This window comes from Panicum virgatum, chromosome 9K, assembly GCF_016808335.1.
Source record: "Panicum virgatum strain AP13 chromosome 9K, P.virgatum_v5, whole genome shotgun sequence".
NCBI classification, from domain to species: domain Eukaryota; kingdom Viridiplantae; phylum Streptophyta; class Magnoliopsida; order Poales; family Poaceae; genus Panicum; species Panicum virgatum.
Genome location: NC_053144.1, coordinates 25,432,824 through 25,454,852, shown reverse-complemented (window position 1 = coordinate 25,454,852; position 22,029 = coordinate 25,432,824). Strand labels below are relative to the sequence as shown.

At 43.5% G+C, this 22,029-nt stretch overlaps 3 protein-coding genes and 1 long non-coding RNA gene across 12 annotated transcripts; 2 read left to right on the top strand and 2 right to left on the bottom strand.

Annotated features, from left to right (window-relative positions):
- Positions 1 to 1,057: 1,057 nt before the first annotated feature.
- Positions 1,058 to 4,544, bottom strand: LOC120650979. Of its 4 annotated transcripts, none has more exons than XM_039928299.1 (7): positions 4,144 to 4,544; positions 3,928 to 3,966; positions 3,698 to 3,815; positions 2,719 to 2,778; positions 1,974 to 2,082; positions 1,642 to 1,867; positions 1,058 to 1,509 (listed from the first exon to the last, which is right to left on the bottom strand). In XM_039928299.1, the coding sequence occupies exons 1-7, from the start codon at positions 4,198 to 4,200 to the stop codon at positions 1,324 to 1,326; spliced, it is 795 nt and encodes a 264-aa protein (XP_039784233.1). In that variant the 5' UTR covers positions 4,201 to 4,544; the 3' UTR covers positions 1,058 to 1,323. The 4 variants fall into 4 exon arrangements, with proteins under 4 accessions (XP_039784233.1, XP_039784234.1, XP_039784236.1 ...); XM_039928300.1 differs by having other exon boundaries at positions 2,719 to 2,775; XM_039928302.1 differs by having other exon boundaries at positions 4,086 to 4,543.
- A 3,770-nt stretch (positions 4,545 to 8,314) lies between these two features.
- LOC120650977 lies at positions 8,315 to 13,500 on the bottom strand. Of its 6 annotated transcripts, none has more exons than XM_039928294.1 (7): positions 13,341 to 13,500; positions 13,171 to 13,212; positions 12,941 to 13,055; positions 10,892 to 10,963; positions 9,225 to 9,378; positions 8,939 to 9,062; positions 8,315 to 8,781 (listed from the first exon to the last, which is right to left on the bottom strand). In XM_039928294.1, the coding sequence occupies exons 1-7, from the start codon at positions 13,395 to 13,397 to the stop codon at positions 8,617 to 8,619; spliced, it is 729 nt and encodes a 242-aa protein (XP_039784228.1). In that variant the 5' UTR covers positions 13,398 to 13,500; the 3' UTR covers positions 8,315 to 8,616. The 6 variants fall into 6 exon arrangements, with proteins under 6 accessions (XP_039784228.1, XP_039784230.1, XP_039784227.1 ...); XM_039928296.1 differs by having other exon boundaries at positions 9,264 to 9,378; positions 13,341 to 13,499; XM_039928293.1 differs by having other exon boundaries at positions 8,335 to 8,781; positions 8,939 to 9,170; positions 9,264 to 9,378; positions 13,341 to 13,499.
- A 300-nt stretch (positions 13,501 to 13,800) lies between these two features.
- Positions 13,801 to 16,722, top strand: LOC120650976. Its single transcript, XR_005665873.1, has 2 exons — positions 13,801 to 16,090; positions 16,328 to 16,722. It is a non-coding gene; the product is annotated as an uncharacterized LOC120650976 (long non-coding RNA).
- Positions 16,723 to 17,374: 652 nt separating this feature from the next.
- LOC120650975 (pentatricopeptide repeat-containing protein At1g10270-like) lies at positions 17,375 to 22,007 on the top strand. The gene is made up of 2 exons (XM_039928292.1): positions 17,375 to 19,997; positions 21,568 to 22,007. Exon 1 carries the CDS (start codon positions 17,460 to 17,462, stop codon positions 19,860 to 19,862), a length of 2,403 nt encoding a protein of 800 aa, XP_039784226.1. The 5' UTR covers positions 17,375 to 17,459; the 3' UTR covers positions 19,863 to 19,997; positions 21,568 to 22,007.
- The last annotated feature ends 22 nt before the right edge of the window (positions 22,008 to 22,029 follow it).

Sequence of the window (22,029 nt, the reverse complement as noted above, 5' to 3'; positions counted from 1 at the left end):
CCCCCTGCTATTGGCTGGGTGATTCGCTGGATGGACCCTGAGGCGATGAGGAACCACAGACAGAGAAATGATTTTTTTTACATATTTACAATTATATGAGATGACACTTATTGGATTCTTGCTCTTATGATGACACTTACAAAATTATCATTACCCACGCAGTCATAACACACTAGCGCCCTGTCAACTCGAGGTGTGAAATATGTCTTCCCTGCTCTTGACCAGCTCCTCTCCTCTTCCTCTCTGACAGCTGGATCCCGCGGCTCCTCTCACTGCTATGTGGGCCCTACTCATCAGCTTTGTCTCCCACCTCCGGCCAGGGCACCCTCCCTCCCTCGACCCCCTCGCTCTCTAGCCAACACAAATTGGAGACCATCACCATGCCTCCGATCCGTAGGAGAGGAGGAGCGAGAAGGACTTGGGATGAGAGGAAGGAAAGAACCAGATTGGACGGACACGCACGCGTGGTTGATAACTGCGTTGAAGGAAATTTTGGGTCCACAAATAGTTTTTTTGTTGACACGGCTGGAGAAACACGTCTCCAATGTACATGCGCTTTTATGGGAGACGCGTTTAAGCTTCTCCACGTCTCCTTTTATACATGCCATATTGGAGAGACGCGGATTGTTAAACCGCGTATCGTATAACATATATGTTATAGGAGATGCGAGTTAAACTCATAAAGTAGACGCGGGTCATCCTCAGCTGCTGGCAGCAAACTCATAGGAGATGCGGCTTATTAATCCGCGTCTCTTTTATGTTATTAATGTGCGTCTCCTATAAGAGTATCTCCTTTGATAGTTTCTTACATAGTGTTCGGCCCACCCCTACGTTCCCGCGAGAGACGCGTAGTTGCTTGCCCAGGTGCTCAATGGAAAAGTTTCAGCCTTAATCATTCGCTACGACTACAACCAAAAGAGCTACAAGAATTCTTAGAATCTAAATCTCAAATGAAGGATCCCACAAATACAAGAAAGGAAGCTATATATAAAACCAAGAAAAAAAACTAGAAGACTAAGGTTCAATCTTTTTCTTGGTTCCTATTTCGATCAACGTCTTCGCCTGGCCTCAATAAATACAAAATATATTAATTTTATAGATAAAAATACAATATATTGTTGATACAATCTTCGCCTAGCCTCAACCTTATAAGCTACGAAATCAATATCCTAAAATTTTGACCAGGCACGTCACTTCTCAATTAATCTGCTCCAGTACATGAACAACTTGTTCCAGCAGTCTTAATTTCTTATCACGGGAGATTTAAACAAAATGCTAACATCTACGGACTACGGTATTCCACTGCGGTTCTGATCCAACCTTTCACAATGCAGCAAACTTGTCATCAGCATGCCGGCGATGATGATGCCGGCGACTTCTCCTGCGGGCTCGCAGCTCACTTCGCTTCAGGACAGTGCTGATGTTTCCAGGTGGATTGTTGCTTTCCACATCACCTGGAGAATCGAGTATACAAGCAAATGGGTCTTCCATCAGCTCTCCAGATGGTCCCTGCAAGCATAATATACGAAAAAGTGACATCTTGCAGTGAAATATTCGGAAACTTGGATGAACAGTTGCATCAAGAAAATAAGTATAGACGTGTATGACAAAGTTCTAGTCAGTGGTAAATTAGAAACTCACATTGTCCGCTGTTGTCCCTCCAGAAACTGTTCTGGCCTCATCATAAGAGTTGGTAGCTTCAATTTCCTTCATTCTTTCTACAAAGACACTGTCAGTATATGAACAGCGTGGGTGCCACCTGAAGAGTGGTTGATCTTGATGCAGGTCACCGAACAGATGCTCAGCAAAAAAGTGCTTTTTCACAGCTTCGACCAGGTATTCATCATCACTATGCTTAGTAAGTATTCTGTTAATGAGGCAAGTAAAAATAAGTAAAATGTTACTGAAACAAGCATTTGGTTGGAACACCTGACGCCAAAGAGAAAGAATAGCTGGTTATTAACAAACCACACATGTTAGCAAGCTCCATCTTCATGCGTCCTTCAGCTTCTTTTAACAGCATTACAGGAGACAGACGGAAGGTTACATTATACATGAAATTTCCCACGATATAAGCGTAGCCTGAGAAGTAGCTTCAATAAATACACATTTCCAATTAAAAAGATAAAAATTGATTCTTAAACACCACATGAACGTTGAAGGGTCAATGCATCCAATATTTTTTGCAAATGGTTCTATCTATAGATATCTGTTTTCTTTCAACTACAGCAGGAATACATAATAACTTCATGAGTGAATGGTGAGAAAATAGAAGCTACATGAATTAGGAACACGAAACTATCTTACAGAACTCGAAGAATTCGAACATGTAACATATACTTAAATTTCAGTGCGTTCTACACATGACCCATGGGTGTTTTTAAGACGCATTAGTACTTGATGCTAATAAAAATTATATTCTGCTCTTGTAGCATTATTATTCATAGCTAATCTGGGATCTACCAGGCTACCAGCACAGCATTAGTTAGAAATTAGAGATGTTAATAATAATTTTCCTTGTTAATTGGGTTGGTTTCAATGTAGGTATTTCCTATTCATGTTGACTCATCCATATAGAAGAGCCACAGTCACTATCAACAAAGCAAAAATTTATAAATTTGTTGCTTTGTCTTTCTCATCTAAATAAAAGCTTGACTATGCCTTTGCATGACCTTATTGTACAGGATCACTACCAGGTTGGGTAGCATTAAGATTTACCTGTAGCTGCACAAAACCTTGGGAATCCAGAACTAGGTGGAAGCCTTTGTAATTTGGCTGCTGAAAAAACGAATTCTGTAAGTAAGTCTTTGATACCAACAGTAATCCCCGGCAGGGCAAATGTTGCAATTTTTTTATATAACACTTAATTGCATCAATGATTCATCCATAAGCGATGACTCACTTTGTCCTTCTCAACCAATAATTGCATTGATTATACATTATGATGACGTGCTACTCGTTAAAGAAACAGCAATTACAATGTTCAAGTCCTAGCGACCACGAATATTAACAATGTAGCCAAATTAATCATAAAAATTAACTAAGCCAAATGCTCGAAATGTAACAGATTTATCGTGGTTAGTAAGCAAACATAGGGTAGCATATACAAATATCCCTGAAAAGTAATAAGAATGGAAGAATGTGAGTTCAGGGTAAGCAAACAGATATGCTTGAAAAATAAGAAAAAAGGTGGATTATATCAACAATCTTATTACACTGACGTGCACACAGGATACTAGGATAGCAATAAAAACAACAACATTCATGGCAGGACAATTAGAGAAGGAGCTTTCAAAAAACTGAGCATAAGAAAGGAATAATGTTGTTCACCCGGTGACGCAAGGTTCTTTAAGAAAAGTGTCTCCTATCTACATTTGGGCTCTTGTGTTCGATGGCTTGTCCAGAGAAAATCTCCTTCCCTTCAGGTATAGTCTTGCACAAGTATGGCTATTGAATACTACAACTGGAACATTGAAACAAAGCCACAACCATGCTGCCGGCATGTTTTCAACACGATCCAGTAGCCCTAATCATGGACAGAAAGCTAAGCTTTATCAGGATTCAGTAACGGCACCTACTGCTTGGTGGCAGGCACCTTTTTCGTCTCTTAACTGAATGTTCCTTGTTTCAATCACACGATTCAAAACAGCTAAACGGATAACACTATCAAATATCATCAAGAGAGGGAAGGAGGAACCTAGGGGGAGACCAAACCACCCCACAAAGCTGCCGAATCCTGAGAACACAGCGAAGGCCCAACTTGGAACGGCACTGAGATCCTGAAGCATTCTATCCTCCTCTTGGGTCAAACCGCCCTGCAACGTCATCATCAGCAACTCAGCAAATCAACAACGAGGATGATATTTCTCGTTTTGGGGGTTTGTGGGGCTGTCATGGTGGGGGTGGTTCCGCAGGAGAGCTTATTACCTTGGTCCGCATGGCGAACTCCAGATCTTGGATCACTCCCTGCCTCATTAGCAACACAAAACCCCATCAAATATAATCCCAGCCCGGCACGAGAAGAAGCGAAAAAGATTTGGGGGGACAATAAGATACTTAATTTGAGGAAGAACTGATTCACACACAAGCAGAAAAGATTTTGGGAACGGCGGTCAAGCCGTTTGTGGGAGCGATCCGGCGAACCTTGCCAAGCCGGGGGCCAATATAAAGGCCCGCCATGTACCGCAGCAGCCCCACCATCTGCTCTCCAGCTGCTCCTAGGGTTGATGAGTGATGACTGGAGTTTGGAGAGATGCAGAGAGCGGTGAGGAAAGGAGGAAGACGAAGTAACCGAGTCCGCGGCGGGGCGAGGCGTGCTTGCGGCGCGAACCGCGGACGGCGTGGCGAGCGATCGAGTCCACGACGTCGTGCGTGCGGCTCGGAGCGCTGGCTGTTGCCTCCCGAGCGGATCGGACGGGGCCGTTGCACAGCTGCTTAACAATAAAGCGCGGGGCATCCGCTACTGCCCCCGCTCCTCGATTGGCTGGGCGAATCGCTCCATTCGCTTCTTGCAGAGGAACCAGAGACAGAGAAATGATAAAGTATGAGTTCTGTTCAGTTCAGCTGCTGTTTACGCTCCCCAGTTTCCAGCTACCACTAGTGACTGATGATCCATCCCCTTGGTTTTGGTGGTCCACGTGCCAGTGGCTTGGTTACTTAACTAATATATATATATATATATATATATATATATATATATATATATATATATATATATATATATATATATATATGAAAGATTTAACTAATATAAATGCAAAGTTAGCTCGCTAACATTTCCCTGGTGGGACGCATAGAGGGTGAAGTTTTGTTCCCTGCATTCTCTGTTCTGCATTAAACCAGTCAAAAAGACCCTTAGAACTTGGTTAATATTTTAGTTATTTGTATTTTGTGATGTCCTGAGGACTAAGGCTCTTCAATATATTAACTATATGAAACATGGACTCTGGCACAGTAGAGAGCGACCGAGAAGGCGACTTCGGCCCGGAAACTCGATGCGTCAGCTCCCCTCTCCTCTCTTCTCTATAGCGGCCTCGCCGACGTCGGAGAGGGCGGGGAAGCCGAATCTTCCGTGTGTTGTACAGTTTTAGTCCTACTCCTAGGTTAGTTCTCCAGGTGCTAAATAAGTGTCCATGGATGAGCTAATCCATGGACTTCGCATCTTCCCTGTTGGCGGTGACGTGCGTTTCTTCGACGGCATGGTGAAGCTTTTGGTCCTCCTGTGTAGCTCAAGCGGTCGTGTCGGGCCATGTTTAGTTTAAAAAAAATTTCTACTGTACCCGTCACATCGAATCTTTGGATATATATATGGAGCATTAAGTATAGTTGAAAAAATAACTAATTACACAATATAATTGTCTCATACGAGATAAATCTTTTAAGTCTAATTAATCCATCAAATAACAACAAAATATGTTGCAGTACCAGAACTCAAACTTTTTCGCGAACTCAACACAGCCTTAATGATTCCAGCGGACTACCCGTGAGGTGTGTATCCCTGGCTACTTGTGGAGGGGAGGGATGTCTTGTTATCCCTGAAGGTGACTATTTCGTCCGGGTTGTTGAGGTCATCGGCGACAGCAGATGTGTGTGGGTTTTTTTATATTTTATCATTATAACAAATAACACTCATCAGATTATCATCCTTTGAATGACACCTACAACTATAGTAGCTGAGAGAAATTTAACTTACATTTTTTTACCACATTTGCGCGTGTGGCACGCCATGCAGGCATCACACTAGCGCCCAGTCAGCTTGGGGTGCGAAATGTCCTCTCTACCCCTGACATGCCCCTCTCTCTCTCTCCCTCTCCAACAGCCGTGTCCCACAGCTCCTCTCACTGCCAGGTGAGCTCCACTCGTTAGCTTCGTCTTCCACCTCAGTAAGAGTGTGTCTCCTCAAGCCGCATCACCACCTCTGCCTCGATCCCTTTGCCGGTGCCGCTGTCCGTGCACCTGCTCCGCCTCTCGCAGCACCTGCCTTTCTTGCACCTCCGCCACCCTACTGCGCCCCGCCCAAACCCCTCGCCCTCACCCGCCAGTCGTCGCTTTCCTGTCCATGGCGTACAGAGCTCCTGGTGGCTCTCGTTGCCGGCATTCCGGCGCGTGGTAGGCCACAGTGAGGAGGGGAAACGAGATAGAAGCGCGAGGGGATTTGGTTTGAGGGGCTCGCTAGCGTCGGGGCTTGTCGGGATCGGCCGGATTTTGGTCAGGAAGGGACCGGCGAAGGTCTGTTCGGAGGCGGCGGCAATCTGCTCCGCAATGCGAGCCGAGCCGAGGGGCATAGGCCGAGCATGGGCCGAGCGGGCGCCGCCGACATTGAGGTGTGCCGTGCGGTGATGTGGCTTGAGGAGACGCACTCCTGCTAGAGGTGGGATACGAAACTGATGAGTGGGGTCTACCTGGCAGTGAGAGGAAATGTGGAATCCGGCTGTTGAAGAGAGAGAAAGAGGAGCAGATTAGGGTAGGGAGGACATTTCTCACCCCGAGCTGACTGGGCGCCAGCATGTGATGCCTATGTGTCATGTCACATGCGCAAATGTGATAAAAATATAAGTTAAACTTCTCTCAACTGCTATAGTTGTAGGTGTTATTCTAAGGATGAAAATCTGATGAGGGCCATTCGTAATAATGGTAAAACTGTAAAAAAAAACCCGATGTGTGTTCCGGTCATCGGTTCTTTGCCCGGTGATGGAGGATTTCTCTGCTTCTTCAGTTCTTTGTGTGTCGGCAGTTGATATCCATTCATCGATCAAGATTCGCGCTGGAGATGAATCTGGGCGATGATTCTTGCAGCAGATCCATGCTTGGAGGTCGATCACGAAGATGGGAAGTAGCTCTTGCTTGGCGCAGGTGGATTCTAGTGGCCGGAATCGAGGACGATGGCGGACTAACTCTGGAGGAGAGAAGGATTGCGTTGTAGTTTGTTTTGTTTCCAGGGTTGGTTCTGCAAAGAACAGGGGATGTACTGTTGTTAATGTTTTAATGTATGCCCCCTTGGCAAAAAAAAAATGAATTATATAAGCTACTCGCTCCGTTCCAAATTATAAGACATCACAAGAGCCTCGGTAGCACCTGAGGTCCTGGGTTCGACTCCCTATGGGAGCGAATATTCTATGATTTAACGGCGTTGTGCATTCAGTGGTAGGCGACGTTCTCGTCGACAGCGAGACGCCTATAGTAACTTCGTCAATCTCGAGAAGATGCTCATAGGGGTAGGGTTTGCGTACGTGTATTCATAGGGGTGTGAGTGTGCGTGCGTTGTGAGTGTCGGAGTTGTACTGTGTGATCTCAAAAAAAATCTTGAAGAGTCAAAGCAATCTCAAGTTTGACCAAGATTATAGAGAGAAATATAAAAATTTATGATATCAAATTGATGTACTATAAAAATATAACTAATAAAGATTCTAATAGTACTTAGTTTATATAATAAATATTATTATTCTATTATATAAATTTGGTTAAATATAAAAAACTTTGACTCTCCAAGATTGTTAGAATGTCTTATAATTTGGAATGAGGGAGTATATGTTACTATGTGTTATTGATGGTTGGATTCATCTCATAATAGCTTGCATATGAGATAGGTCAAATTATATGGCTAGCGTTCGTGGTCTATAGTTTGAGGTGTTTATTGTTTTGAAATATCGTTTTGATGGGTTTCATTCATTTTCAATGTGCTTTCGATCGGATTGTTTCGCTTTTGATATTAGCGGAATACCAACGCCGTCTTCGTTTCGACAATATCATACCATTTTCAATTTCTGAGTAAAAAATATAAAAGTAAAATTGATGGAGCCTTCTACTGATCATTTCCGAACCGTACGGTTGTTGCGTTCTTGGGGCGCAAGAATAGGCCTCCGTTGGACAGGGTATTCGAACCTTCGTTAAGTAGTCAATTTTTTATAAAACTGTAAAAAGAATGGTCATTTTGTAATGTATAAACCCTCTATTCTTGTCCTATACACTACATACACTAAGGTCCTGTTTGGGAGCCTTGTAAGAATTTTTCACTTGTAAATGGGTTCCAGATGTCAGTTGTTGTGCACAACAAAAATCTCTGCAATTTCTTTCACTTGTAAACTAGCTGTTTGGAGGAATTGGAGGAAAGGACGTGCAAAACACAGGGAGTAGAAAATCTACCTTGCATCTGTTCCCGAATTGAACCTGAACTGACACCTGACTGACCCATTGAGCATCAATTTGGAGCTCAAAACGGAACAATTTCTTTTTGCTTGGATGATCAGGGGACGCGAGATCATAGACCGTGTACTCAAGTTCCAGGTGGATGCAATCTTGGAGCCATTACCACTGGTTTTGAGTCTAAAACCGACCTTCCAAACAGGCCCTAAAACCTTCCATTTCCAAAGCCCGTTTGTATACATTTGCAAACATACAAGTGCATTTAACATGGAGCCATTACCGTTGATAAAAACATCTTTGTGTACATGACAGGCGACAGCAGATAAATACTTCAAGTAGCTCGTGCCCACATGCTTACTAACCCCAGCAATTATATGCGGATAACTCATCGCTCCAGATGGCGACCAAAATGCTAACATCTACAACATCTTACCACACCTTTAATGCAACCTTCAATACGCAGTAACTAAAATGTCAGCATTCTGTTGGCAATTGATGACGGTGACTTCTCTTGCGGTTTCGTGGCCCCCTTCTCTTCAAGACAGCTATCTTGTTTTCGGAGAGATTGTGGCTTTCCTTGTCCCTTACGAGAGAACCGAGCACGCAATCCAGCGGGTCATCCATGAGGTCTCCAAATCTCTTTAAGAGTAAATATACAGATAAAGAAACAAAGAAGAGTTATGATGCTATGAAGTATTCTGAATTTTGAACAGACAAAATGAATAGAGAAAACATAGTGATAGTGGGTGCTGCCAATCTAGGTTCCTGAGTGACTGTGAAAATGAGTAGAACTCACAATGTTTACTACTGTCTGCCTAGAATATGATCCTGTCTCGTTGTCAGAGCAGTTAAGTTCAGCTTCTGTTTCCTTCAGCCTTTCCATAAAAGCGCTGTCAACATACCAACCGCATGGGTGCCACCTGAAAAGTGGACTATCTTGATGCAGGTCATTGAACAGATGCTCAGCAAAGAATTGCTTTCTTACAGCTTCAACCAGTGGTTTGTCATTGCTATGCTTAGTAAGTATTCTGTGAATGGATTAAAGCTATTATGATAAGGAAACAAGTAGTTAACTGGGACACCTCATGCTAAAAAGTGAATCAATTTTTAACGAACCATACATGTTAGCGAGTTCCATCTTCATGCGGTCGTCTGGATCATCATTTTCCAAAATGACTTCAGCACACAAACGCAAGGCTATATAATACATTAGCTTTCCTGCCAGAAAAGTACCACCTGAAATACAGCTCCAGTAAATTAGCATTTCCAGTGAAAAAGGATGAAATTTTGTATGAGATCATATAAACACCAAAGAGTCAATGCATCCAATTATTTATAAGCCCCCCAAAGGTTTGTTTAAATGGTCTTTCGGTTCAGACCAGAACACAAATACTAACTAATGAATTTAACTCTAAAACTTATTAAAGTTATCTAATATTACCATTTCAATGTACATAACTAGCTTATACTTCCTTCCAATAACATGTTGCATATTTGACAGGTCTATACCTAGATGCCTAGATCACTACTACAGATTCAGCCTTTTGTCCCGGTTCCAAACTGGCTTTTGTCCCGGTTTTGGAACCGGGACAAGGCTTCCAGGACAAAAGCCTTGAGGCTTTTGTCCCGGGTGGCAGAACCGGGACAAAAGGTGCCTGACGTTAAAATTTTTTTTGCACACCACGGGATTCGATCCCAAGACCTCTTGCCTAGCGCATTGTTTCCTTGCCAACTCACCTAAGTAGTACACGTGACTCCGTATAGAATAACTTCCTTTTAAACTATCACGTGGAGGGGCCTTTTGTCCGTGTTGGTAACACCAACCGGGACAAAAGGGGCCTTTTGTCCGGGTTGGTAACACCAACCGGGACAAAAGGGTCACCCTTTAGTCCGGGTTGGTGTTACCACCCGGGATAAAAAGGGTTGGGCCTTTTGTCCCGGGTGGAGCCACCAACCAGGACAAAAGGGGGGCCTTTTGTCCGGGTTGGTGGCTCCACCCGGGACAAAAAGCCCCTGTCCCCCACGTTGGCCCGGCTAGCCGTTGGACCCGGGACAAAAGCCACCTTTTGTCCCGGGCCCAAAGATAACCGGGATAAATGGCCTGGAACAAATGCCTATTCTGTAGTAGTGGATGGTGAATTGTTGACAGCTAGTATAACATTTGATAGGCTGTAGGTATTCTTAGAGGGAAAAAGCCAATGTGCTTCCCTCAAAATTTTAATTTTTTAATACCAAAAGAAAATTTTATTCAATGCTTACAATAGTATTTTTGGATACTAGAGATAAGAGTAACTAGATTCCTTATTAGTTAGTTTGGTTTCTTTGTAGATATCTATATTATATACATTACATGGAGTTTCCTAAGTTAAAAAAATGGTTTTAGGGGTCAACTCAAATCATCCATGGCAGTTATTTTATTATAAATCATTTCACACCAAACTACTGTGACCCAGACAACTGAATTGACAAACAAGAACTGACACTTGAATATGAGTCAGGCACGACACCCATTTTCTGGTCCAAACAACATATCTTGTGTTCCAATTGAAAACAAACACATCATTTGTTCAAACTTTTTACTTTTTTTTGCCAAATTGAGCGCCTGAATCCAAGTCGGGTTCCAACACCTATGTTTGTATCCAAGAAACATCGAAAAAAACTAGCACACATGGATATGCTCACAGCAGACTTTGAATGCTTTATTAATATATAAAGGGGATCACTACATGTTGGATAGCCTTTATATTACCAGAAACTGTGGCGAACCTTACCAATCCAGGCAAAGGTGGAACTGGAATCCCAGCAATAGGTATTTTATGTTCACAAAAGAATCTATTTAAGCACTTGGGAAGCCCCTGCAAAGCAAACTTAATGACAGTTTTGAACTTTATTTTGTACAGTATTTGATCGAACTACAAATGTGATGACTCCCTCGCAATGTCTCTCACAAATGCTTGTATCAGAGGTATAACAAATGTGAATGGCCATGTGTAACTTCACAAATGTACAGATACATATTTTTTTACATCTGTTTGAAGAAACTAGTTTTACTTGCTCTCAAAAACACTACATAGTACAATATATTTTCAGGATCCTAGTGACAGATAAGATTACTAGTATATTATATAGTGCCCTTTGCTATGTACGAAGAAAATTGCTCAACATGTAACATATTCAAGGTTGATGAGTAACCAACTAACCATAGAGTAGGCATGCAAATATCATTGAATAATAATAACAAGGCAGAAAATAACATTTTCTGTGAAGAACACACTTGTGATACAAAAATACATTGGTGCAATGCATAGTAAGGAGTTTACAAAAGAACTTTGCTAATTACGAGAAAGGGGCAATAATTGTCTTCCATTTTATCTAGACCTACTGCTCATTAGATAGTGGGTAATGGATCCTCATTTCGTCAAATTTCTAATAGAGATATGTGCCACCATCTGCCAGTATAGTTTGGACTTGACATATCATCAAAAACATTTTAGTATTGTGCTATACTGAATTTACAACATATGATAACAATGTCTAGTAAGAATATATGACCACACATCATTGTCTTAATTGTTAAATTTATACTAGTTACCCACATGATTTGGAATGTACATCCAGAAAATCACAAATGTCAAAAATAGAGGTTTCAATAGCCAAAGAGACATCCAATGTCCACAGTTTCCATAATATATGTGCTGTCTAGCCAGATTATAGCAACTCTTTGTCCATGTTATACAGTCGTCCGACTAATCGCGATTAGTCGACCTTATCGCTCCGCTGGCTTCGATAAGTGAAACGACTAGCTTTTGTCGATCAGATGTCTGATCGTCCGACTAATCGTCGCCTAATCGCGATTAGTCGTCCGACTAGCTACTTGGACGATCAGGCCAAAACCAAAAGATGTCCAGCAGACCAGCACTCCAGCCCGCCGCCTGTACTGGGCTCAATTAGGCCCATTGGCCATTAGGGTTAGGTTAACTATATAACTTGCACCATTAGCCATTAGCCATTAGGGTTAGGTTAACTATATAACTTGCACCATTAGCCATTAGCCATTAGCCATTAGCCTGTACTGTGTGGGACAAGAATATGGAGTTCTGGACAGTTCAAACATCAAATCTCACAAGTGTCACCAAACTGACTATCATTGTGGTGTTCCTGCTTGCTATATAGTATATAAGTACATATACATGTACATATATGTCATGGGATATATAGGACGACTATAGCGACGACTAGGATCGACTAGGGTCGACTAATCGACCTGATCGATGACTAGTCGCGACTAGTCGCCTTATCGGTGCCATGGCGACTAGGTTCGACTAGACGACTGTATAACATTGCTCTTTGTGCTGTGTGTGCAAGTTGCTTCCCAGCCCTGCCGGCCTGCTCGGAATAGATAGACTTAGGCATCGTTAAGTGTTTGGTTAGCTGAAAGGCTTTCATGAGTAAGGTTGACGTAAGGTCACAACCTTGCTGCTGGCATGACATGAACCTTAAGCAATCTTAACACCAAACACAATCAACATACCCTCTGTACTTATCAGCACAATGTATGCCGATCAGACTGGTCCTTGCAGAAGCAAGAGCAGGTATGGGCCAAGAAAATATCATTAAGTGAAATTGACAATTCATAAGATCTCCTACCCAACGGCATACTTCATGGTGTAATCCAGGAACACCCCCACCTTTTTGTTGCTATGAGATTGTTCCTCGTGTACCACTGTATATTTTAATCAACGCACCACATCCCAGTATCAAGAATAACAATAAGGGGGGGGGGGGGGGGGGGACCTACTGCCGGTCACGAACCACCCAACGAAACTGTAAAGTACGGTGCCTGCGATGAATCCCCTTGTTGCAATCCCGCTGGAAGTCCGGAGCCTCGCCTCCTCCAATGGGGTCAATTTGCCCTACAAGATCAGAATCCAGAAGCACATTCGGATCAATCAAGAAACCATCGCCACGGTCAAGAACAAAATAGAAATTCGGATAGGGGGTGACGCGGTTCCTCGGAGAAGAGGTTACCTTAGAACGCATGGAGTACTCCAGATCTTGCATCACCTCCCCCTGCCACACTCGCGACGCAAAGTCACAAAATCAATCCCATCGGCGAGCCACCGCGCCAAGAATGTGGGGAAAGAGGGCTAGCAGCAAGCCAGGAGGCGGTTCGTGGGAACGAGCTATCGGGGGCGAACCTTGCCAAGTAAGGAGCCGACGGCGTACTTCAGCTCCCGTAGAAATGCGACAGCCATCTCTCTCCTCTCTCTCTTTCCGCCTCCGTAGGGTTTGGCGGAGAATGGAGTGGAGCTGTGGAGAGGAGAGCAGAGGACTGACGACAGCGGAGTGGAGCGGACAGCAAAGGGAGGGAGTCCATTCTATCTGGGCCTGGAGATTCCAGCCCAAACTCTTCTGATGGGCCGGCCCATTTCAACCCACCCCACTACTCTTGCTCTCATCAACCCGCACGCCCTCACAAAAAAAAAAAATCAAGCCGTACGCCCTCGACACGGACACAGCCTTCCGGGGATTTCTATTTATCCCGCACGCGATATTTCTCCGAGCCATCGCAAAAGCAGGCAGGCAGCTGTCACCCACCTTGTTATGTTCTTTTTTGTCTTTATTGGCCCAATTATCTTGGCCCACTAGAAGAGGTCGCCTCGCTCATCGTTTCCCTTCGTTTTCTCCGCCGTCTCCTTGGCTTCGCCCCTGGTTTCTTCCTAGGGTTTTATGAAGCGATCTGCTGATTCGGATCCCTCCTTTACGTCGCCTAATGCTGTTTGTTGATTGCTTCTGATCTCCTTCCAAGGTTTGTTTTGTTTCGCCTGAATATGCCCAATTTGTTTTGTTTTGCCCGTTTCAGTTCGTTTCATTTCATGAGCCCGTTCTCTCCTGTTCGCTAGTTTCGATCTGATTGATTAGCTAGGCTATTAACAAGATAACCTCCAGATACATCTAACTTTATTCGTTGTGATTAATTTGTTAATAGTCTGTTGTTCTCAGTTCTGACATTTAGTATTCAGTCACCTTTGTCTGACTAGCATTTCTTCTCTGAAGCTCTTGGCATGAAAGCTTTTGTCTAACTAGCATTTAGAAGATTGACCAAGAGAAATATATATCTGATGTTTTGGGTGACATAATTGATAGTTCTGATTCTAGGGGTTGCATTATCTATATATTAATCTGAGAGTATATAATGTTTCTACATACTTCACCACAAGCATGCCTTGTTTCAGGGTGTTGTTTTTATGAGGTTTAAGCAAGACTAAGTTTCAGCACTTGTTGCTGACCCGCCGTGCTGCTTGTTTTATCTTCTGCTCTGCAAGTTAGATATCATGCTGCTGATTCCTGCTAGAGTTTTGTGTTTCAAGTTTTCCCAAGAGAAGTACATATCTGGTGTAGTCAGTCTTTTCAAAAGCATATTGTCTGCCATTCTTCTTCACACTGCATGAACTTACTTGTTTCCAAATAATTTTGGAATGTTTCAAACATCTAAACATTTTTTGTGTAAACATTTCTACGAGAACACTCTGAAATGTTTTCAAATAATTCTAGAATATTTTGATTATTCAGAACACTTTGAATTGTTCTCAAACAATTTCAGAATTTATGAAACATTTATAGCAATTTGAATTGTTTGACAAATATTTTTTGTGTAAACATTTCTAGGGGAACACTTTGAAATGTTTCCAAATAATTTGATTATTCAGAACACTTTGAATTGTTATCAAACAAATTCGGAATAAGTGAAACCAACAATTTGAATTATTTGATGAATATTTTTTGGGGAACACTCTGAAATGTTTCCAAATAATTCTGGAATGTTTCAAACATCTAGGAACATTCTGAAATGTTTACAAACATTTCATAAAGTGCAAAACCTTTCTTGGGAACATTTTTGTTACCAATATTCGAAACACTTTGAATTGTTCTCAAACAAATTTGGAATTTGTGAAACAGACAATTTGATTTGTTTGATGAATATTTTTTGGGTTTAGCATTCATCTGTTTTGTATCTATTTTTGAGATTCATCAGGTAGCCCAAAGTTTAGCGTTTATATAGATTCTGTTATCGATCCAATTCTTTTTAGTGTACGCATCCGAGTCCAGTACTTTTCTGTGTACAAAATGTGTCTCAATTCAAGTATGCAGTTAGCTAGACACTCATTTGGAACCATTACTTTTTTATTTATGAATTGTATATAATTTAAATTAGTGGTTAGCTATCTACTTATTTGGGTGAAATTCTTTTTTATTATGTTTGAGAGATATATCTCTTTATTTATGCTCCTGGACACATGCATTTGTTCCAAAGTTTTTTAGCTCTATAGATTCATTTTTTCTTGCTCGGTTCCTACTTCCTAGCGTTCATGGCTGTACCTATACCATAAATCTCCCGGTTGAATAGCTTTATACATCCATTTTTTTACCATCCCCCCAGCCTGCTCCTGAAGTTGTTTCTAACTTGTTGCTTTTGTTTTTTTATTAGTTGTCTCTGCACTGTGCTAACAGTTATGGATCATTTGAAGAATCATTTTTCCACTAAACGGTTTAAAAAAGTTATCGATTCTCTATCAGAAGATTAAAAAGGTTTTGTTGTAAAGAATGGTTTTCAAAGTATTTTGGCTATCCGCAAGTTCAGTGTTCCGTTGCCTTTTCTTGAATGGGTGATGGGTCTGCTTGTCATTGAGCCTTATCAGTTTATGCACAGAGGATAGATTTTCAGGTTCACCAGATTTATGGTTCAACAAATCCTTGGTATTCCTTCTGGAGATATTCCAATTAATCTTCTCAATAGTTCCATCAAATCATGTGATCAAGCAGTTCAGTGTAATCCAATCTTTTTAGTTTCACCAGATTTTGAAAGATGATTTAACTCCTGGAATCACAAATGCAATGGGATATGATACTGAAGCAAGCATTGATGTAGCAGAAATTGATTGCAGAGGTATATATCTATTCATTTTGCTTCTTTTTATTCAAGTTTTGTTTATCATCTTTTTGTTTAGTTCTATATGCTTATTCAGTTGATATGGCTTGCCAAGATAAAAGCCAAAATTTGGTCTTATCCCGTTCTTATAGCTTTTCATACTTTGTTTGTTTCTCTTATTCAGTTCATATAGCATTACCTCACAGTTTATTAGTACTATCATCTTGTTGCTTATTCAGAATACTCAATCTGCAGTTAATTCCAAAAAGGAAGGCAAGAATGGGTTCCAGTACGATTGACAGGAAGAACAGGGAGAAGAGAGCAGTAATCATATTTGATGATGATAATGCATGATACCAACATGTGGATACATGCATTATCATTTTCTTAATTTTTACAATTTTTGGTGGTCTAATTCATCATGTTTTTTTGTTGTAGGGCCTACCATGAATTCTGAAGCCAAGCTTTTTATGTTGTTGCACCTCAAGAATGTGTCAAAATAACTGGGTTCTATGAGATGATACTTTTTGCTGTTCAAGTAGGTTACATAGGCTTAAGTTTTACATGTGTCTGCAGCTCTAAAAAACTAAGCTCACTGTTTATTACTCTATTTCATTATAGAACCTTTTCTCTTGTTCGATCTTTCTTAACATCTGCACCAGAATTCTGAGAACATTTGAAAGTGTTCCTCACACTCCATTTGAAAATGTTCCCAAAAAGGTTCCAGTATTTACTTCTGAGAACACTTGAAAATGTTATGTAACTCCATTTGAAATGTTTCAAAAAAAAGTTTCAAGAATTACTTCTGAGAACAATTGAAAATATTCTATCACTCCAATTGAAATGTTTCAAGAAAGGTTCCACGAATTGCTTCTGAGAACATTTGAAAAAGTTGTCACTCCATTTCAAATGTTCCAAAAAGGGTTTTAGGAATTACTTCTGAGAACAGTTGAAAAAGTTCTGTCAGTCCTTCTGAAATTGTTCCAAAAAAAGTTTCAGGAACTTCTGAGAACATTTTTAAAAGTTCTGCCAATCCATTTGAAATTGTTCGGAACTTTGTTACAAGTACATGAAGGTTCATAATCAAGACAGACGTGAAGAACAAGAAAGTAAATATATGAGCCAGGCCGAATTAGAAATTTTTAAAACACTCCAAAAATTATAAAGCAATTAACATTTGAAAACACAGACATCCGCTTCAATTAGCTTAATGGGCTGGGCCCAACCTTCCGCTGGCCCAAGCTTCCGACTCCGCTTTAGGGCGCCGCTCGCCCGCCGGACGTTTCTGCGATGGGATCGTCGGAAGTCGCTTAAAGCGACGAATAGACGCCCCCCAGCCTTCCTTCTTCCCACCGCCGCCGCCGCCGACCACCACCACAGGCGGGACATGGCGCTCTACCGCCGCCTCCTGCTCCTCCGCCGCCTGTCCCACCTCCACCCCGCGTCCTTCCCCGCCCCCGCGGTCGGATCCTCGCCACCGCCCACCCTCGCGGGCCTCCTCACCCCCACGGGGCGCCGCCACTTCGCCTTCTCCTCCGCCGAGGAGGCCGCCGCCGAGCGCCGCCGCCGCAAGCGCCGACTCCGCGTCGAGCCGCCGTTGAACGCCCTCCGCCGCGGGCCGCCTCCCCCGCGGGACCCCCGCCAACCCGACACCACCTCCGCGCTCGTGGGCCCGCGCCTCAGCCTCCACAACCGCGTCCAGTCCCTCATCCGCTCGGGGGACCTCGACGGCGCCTCCGCCGCCGCCCGCGCCGCCGTATCCTCCCGCGTCCGGCCCACCGTCTTCACCTGCAACGCCGTCGCCGCGGCCATGGCCCGCGCCGGGCGCCACGACGACGCCGTCGCCCTCTTCGACTTCTTCTTCCGCCGCTCCAACATCGTCCCCAACATCGTCTCCTACAACACCCTCATCCTCGCCCACGCCGAGGCCGCCCGCGTCGACGACGCGATGCAGGTGTACCGCGACATGCTCGCGTCCGCGCCCTTTCCCCCCTCCGCCGTCACCTACCGCCACCTCACCAAGGGCTTCGTCGCTGCGGGCCGCATCGGCGACGCCCGGGACCTCCTTCGTGAGATGCTCAACCGCAAAGTTGGTGCTGACTCGCTCGTCTACAACAACCTCATCGCTGGCTACATCGACCTCGACGACTGGGGCAGGGCCTTCGGGCTCTTCGACGAGCTCACCGAGAAGTGCCTTGTCTACGACGGCGTCGTCCACACCACCTTCATGGAGGGCTACTGGAAGCAGGGCAAGGACAAGGAGGCCATGGACAACTATCAGTCCCTGCTCGCACGGGGCTTCAAGATGACGCCGGCCACCTGCAACGTCCTGCTCGAGACACTCTTCAAGCATGGCAAGGACAAGGAGGCCAACGACCTGTGGGAGACCATGATGGATAACCACACACCACCAAGCTTCATTGGCATCAACGCCGAATCCTACAGTGTCATGGTCAACCAGTGCTTTAAGGAGGGCAAGTTCCAGCAGGCAATCGAGGTATTTCACCGCCAGCCCAGGAAGAATGTCCAGATGGATGTTGGTTGCTTCAACAACATCATTGGTAAGCTCTGTGAGAACGGGATGCTTGCTGAGGCAGAGAAGCTCTTTGAAGAGATGGAGACCAAGTCGGTCCTTCCAGATGTGTACACCTATACTTACCTTGTCGACTCGTGCTTCAAGGAAGGCCGTGTGGAAGATACCATGCAGTATTTCTATAAAATGGCAGATGGGAGGGAGCACGGGCCAAAGTTCAATATTGGTTTCTTCAACCGTATGTTTGAAGGACTTACGGAGGCTGGCCGGATCGATGATGCCTTGAAGGTGTATGGGAGGATGCCTGACAAGGAGATCAAACCAAACACAGCGACTTTTGAAATGCTTGTCAAAGCCTTATGCAAGGAAGGGGACTTGGATCGAGCACGGGACCTAGTGATGGACATGGCAAGGGGCGGCGTTGTGCCTCCTCAAGAGTTCCGTGAGTCTGTTGTTGACATTTTCAAGAAGTCTGATCGCCAGGAAGAAATCGAGAAAGCTTTTGATGAAAAGCCTTTGCCAATACCTCAGCCAAGGACAGAGTATCAGCCGAGAACAGAGAATCGCCCTCGCAATGCAATTGGTGTTGCTCAAGGGAAAGAACCTGGCTTTAGCTCAGCTCCACCAGTGCAGCCTGGATTTGGTTACTCTCAACAACAACGTCCAGCATTTAAAGACACTCAAAATCAGCAGCTTGAGTTTGACTCATCTCGGCAATGGCATTCAGGTTTTGGTGCTCCTCAAGCGCCACACCCAGGATATGGTGCACCTCAGCATGTACAGTCTGCAGTTGCTTCCCGTCAGCCACCACGGCCACAGTTTGGTGCTTCTCAGGGTGTATCTGGGTATAGCAACCATCAATCACAAGCGGGGTATGGTTCCCAGCTGCCTCAATCAGGATATGGCTTTGCGCCTCACCAAGAACAAGTAGGATTTGGAAATCAGGTACCACCTGCACCGCCTGCATATGTGGCTTCCGAAAGCCAACCTTCTCATGGTACACACTTGAGCCAGAGTTATGGATCACCCCAAGGCCAGCTGGGGTATGGCGGTCCTCAAGGGCTGCCACATGCTTCTCATTTGCCACAACACCAGGCAGATTTTGGTGTTCCACAGGTCCAAAATAACAATGGGTTTCCTCGTGCGCAGCAACAATCAAATTTTGCAGCTCGTCATGGGCAGACTGATGTAAGCACAATTGAAGGTGAATCAAAGTTTGGCAGTTCATATTGGCAACAAAGCAATGGCAACCGTTGAAATCCTTGTCAATTCCTTATGCAAGGAAGGGTACTTGGATCGAGCACTGAAGTTGAAAAGGGTCAAAGTTTGTCGTATCCACAATCCACTGAAGTCTGAAGTATTCACAGCCTGCTCAAACCCCTTAAATTATTTGTAAGTTTGTTTCCCTTTTCTTGTTAATCCCACAGGACAGTTCCAGTTCGTGATTAGTAGACTATGCTGCCTTTCTTTGAATAAATGGGTAGCTGAAATATTCAGAATTCGTGGATTTTGATGGACATTACCATCAACATTTATTCCTTGCATTTCTCCTGATATCATTATTATATCTTCCATTTCTGCGGAATCTGGACTAGTTTATTTTTATAAAATTATAACTTGTTAGTTCATGAGTTAAGTACCAAATAGATCAATTTTAACTTATAAACTAAAAGGATTCTACGAAGTGACTTACCATCATATGATATTTCAGAAAACAAGTGCATCCAAACGGTCCTTTTTTTGGGCCTGATTCCCGAAAAGTACAAAATGTCACCAAAGCACAAACACAAAAAAGAGTTTTGAAATAAGAGCATATGGATGCAAATTAAGCGCTGCCTGCCTCCGCCGGCCAGTGCTGCTGCCCGTCCACAGCCTTCCAGCCACCGCAAAGAAGTGATGCCTCCTCAAGCCTGGGGCTGCTGCATTGACCAAGGACCTGTCTTGCTAGAGATTACTTAAGATTTTACTATTTCTTACCAGATATTACTTTTGATTTTAATACTTGTTTGGAGTTACTTTTGAATGCTTAAATGCTTTGTTTGCACCTTATTGCTGGAATGCATGAATGTTTAGAGTTGCTGTAGGTAAAACCTGTCTTGCTGTCAAACTAGTTGCTTCTGAAATTTGAATAGAGACTACTGGTTCTTTTAATTGCTTCCAATATTCCTGTACAGATTGAAAAAATGATTGTTCCCGTTTGTAATGGATCTGAATAGAAATGAGTTACTGAATGTTATGGTACGACTAGATCATGAGGATTGGAACACCTGGCCGGGCAGGAAACCTGGCCAGATCGCTGAAGAACAGGCCGCCTAAGGCTGGTTCTATTCTTCTTTGATAGCTCTAACCCCAGGACTTAGGCTGCCTTTACAGACTAAGTGCCCACTACTTAACCCTAATCACCCACGGGTACTGTTCACGTGTACTGTTAGCACACGTAAACAGTGCCGCGGGCCTCTTTTGGGCTTTACTCAACCCATATAGGCCCAGCCCACTGCCATGACATAACAACAACAACATAGCCTTTTGTCCCAAGCACGTTGGAGTAGGCTGGAGATGAAACTCAAAAAGCAACAAAGGTCACGGTTCAGGCACCTTACTCCAAGCACTCCTATCAGAAGCTACCTCTTTAGATATTCCACTCCTTAAGGTCTCTCTTAACTGACTCAACCCATGTTAGTTTAGGTCTACCTCTACCCCTCTTTACATTATCGATCCTCTTTAGAATCTCACTACGCACCGGTGCCTCAGGAGGCCTCCGTTGCACATGTCCAAACCATCTCAACCGATGTTGGGTAAGTTTCTCCTCAATTGGTGCCACCCTAACCCTATCTCGAATAAATCTCGAATAACTTTGTTCCAGGCTCTATCCCTTCTTGTGTGCCCGCAAAACCACGACAACATCCTGCCATGACATTGAATGATTGATTTCATATACTAATGTGTGTTTGTGCTCATGTAGGAACTAGCAATTTAGGATTCCCGTGTTTAAGAAGTCCACCGGAGCTGTTTTTTTTTGGTGAAGTGCAACCTGCTGGAACAAGTCAATTGCAAGGATCAATTGATGAATGATTCTGATGCCTCTCCTTTTGGTTGTGATTGATTTATTCATCGATTGTGAACTTGTAGTGTAGTACTGCATGTTGGAGCTCGATGGGACTTGTCATTTAAATTTGTTGCCGTACAGACATTGACCAGTGAGGCATTTACCTTGGGGTTTGATCTTGCTCATCACGAGCTGAACACTGAACGTCTGAACCTGGTAGCTTCAGGGCTTGGTTTTGTATACCATTACTGATGTATCATCTATGCATATTGAACTATCCTTGTATATAAGCCTATTCCTCTGAAGTCTGAATATATACTGTCCGTCAGACTGTGAGGCAGTGAGGCTGTTGGTGACGTGTGCTGTTGTGCAGTGCCT

Coding starts and splice junctions, on each gene's coding strand:
- LOC120650979 (XM_039928299.1), bottom strand. CDS start 4,200: ATGGTGGGGCTGCTGCGGTACATGGCGGGCCTTTATATTGGCCCCCGG. Junction 2,083..2,718: donor AAGGTTTTGTGCAGCTACAG/GTAAATCTTAAT, acceptor GCTACTTCTCAG/GCTACGCTTATATCGTGGGA. Junction 1,510..1,641: donor GAGGGACAACAGCGGACAAT/GTGAGTTTCTAA, acceptor TTATGCTTGCAG/GGACCATCTGGAGAGCTGAT.
- LOC120650977 (XM_039928293.1), bottom strand. CDS start 13,397: ATGGCTGTCGCATTTCTACGGGAGCTGAAGTACGCCGTCGGCTCCTTA. Junction 10,964..12,940: donor TGGGTGGTTCGTGACCGGCA/GTAGGTCCCCCC, acceptor GATTCTTTTGTG/AACATAAAATACCTATTGCT. Junction 9,379..10,891: donor AAGGTTCGCCACAGTTTCTG/GTAATATAAAGG, acceptor GCTGTATTTCAG/GTGGTACTTTTCTGGCAGGA.
- LOC120650975 (XM_039928292.1), top strand. CDS start 17,460: ATGGCGCTCTACCGCCGCCTCCTGCTCCTCCGCCGCCTGTCCCACCTC.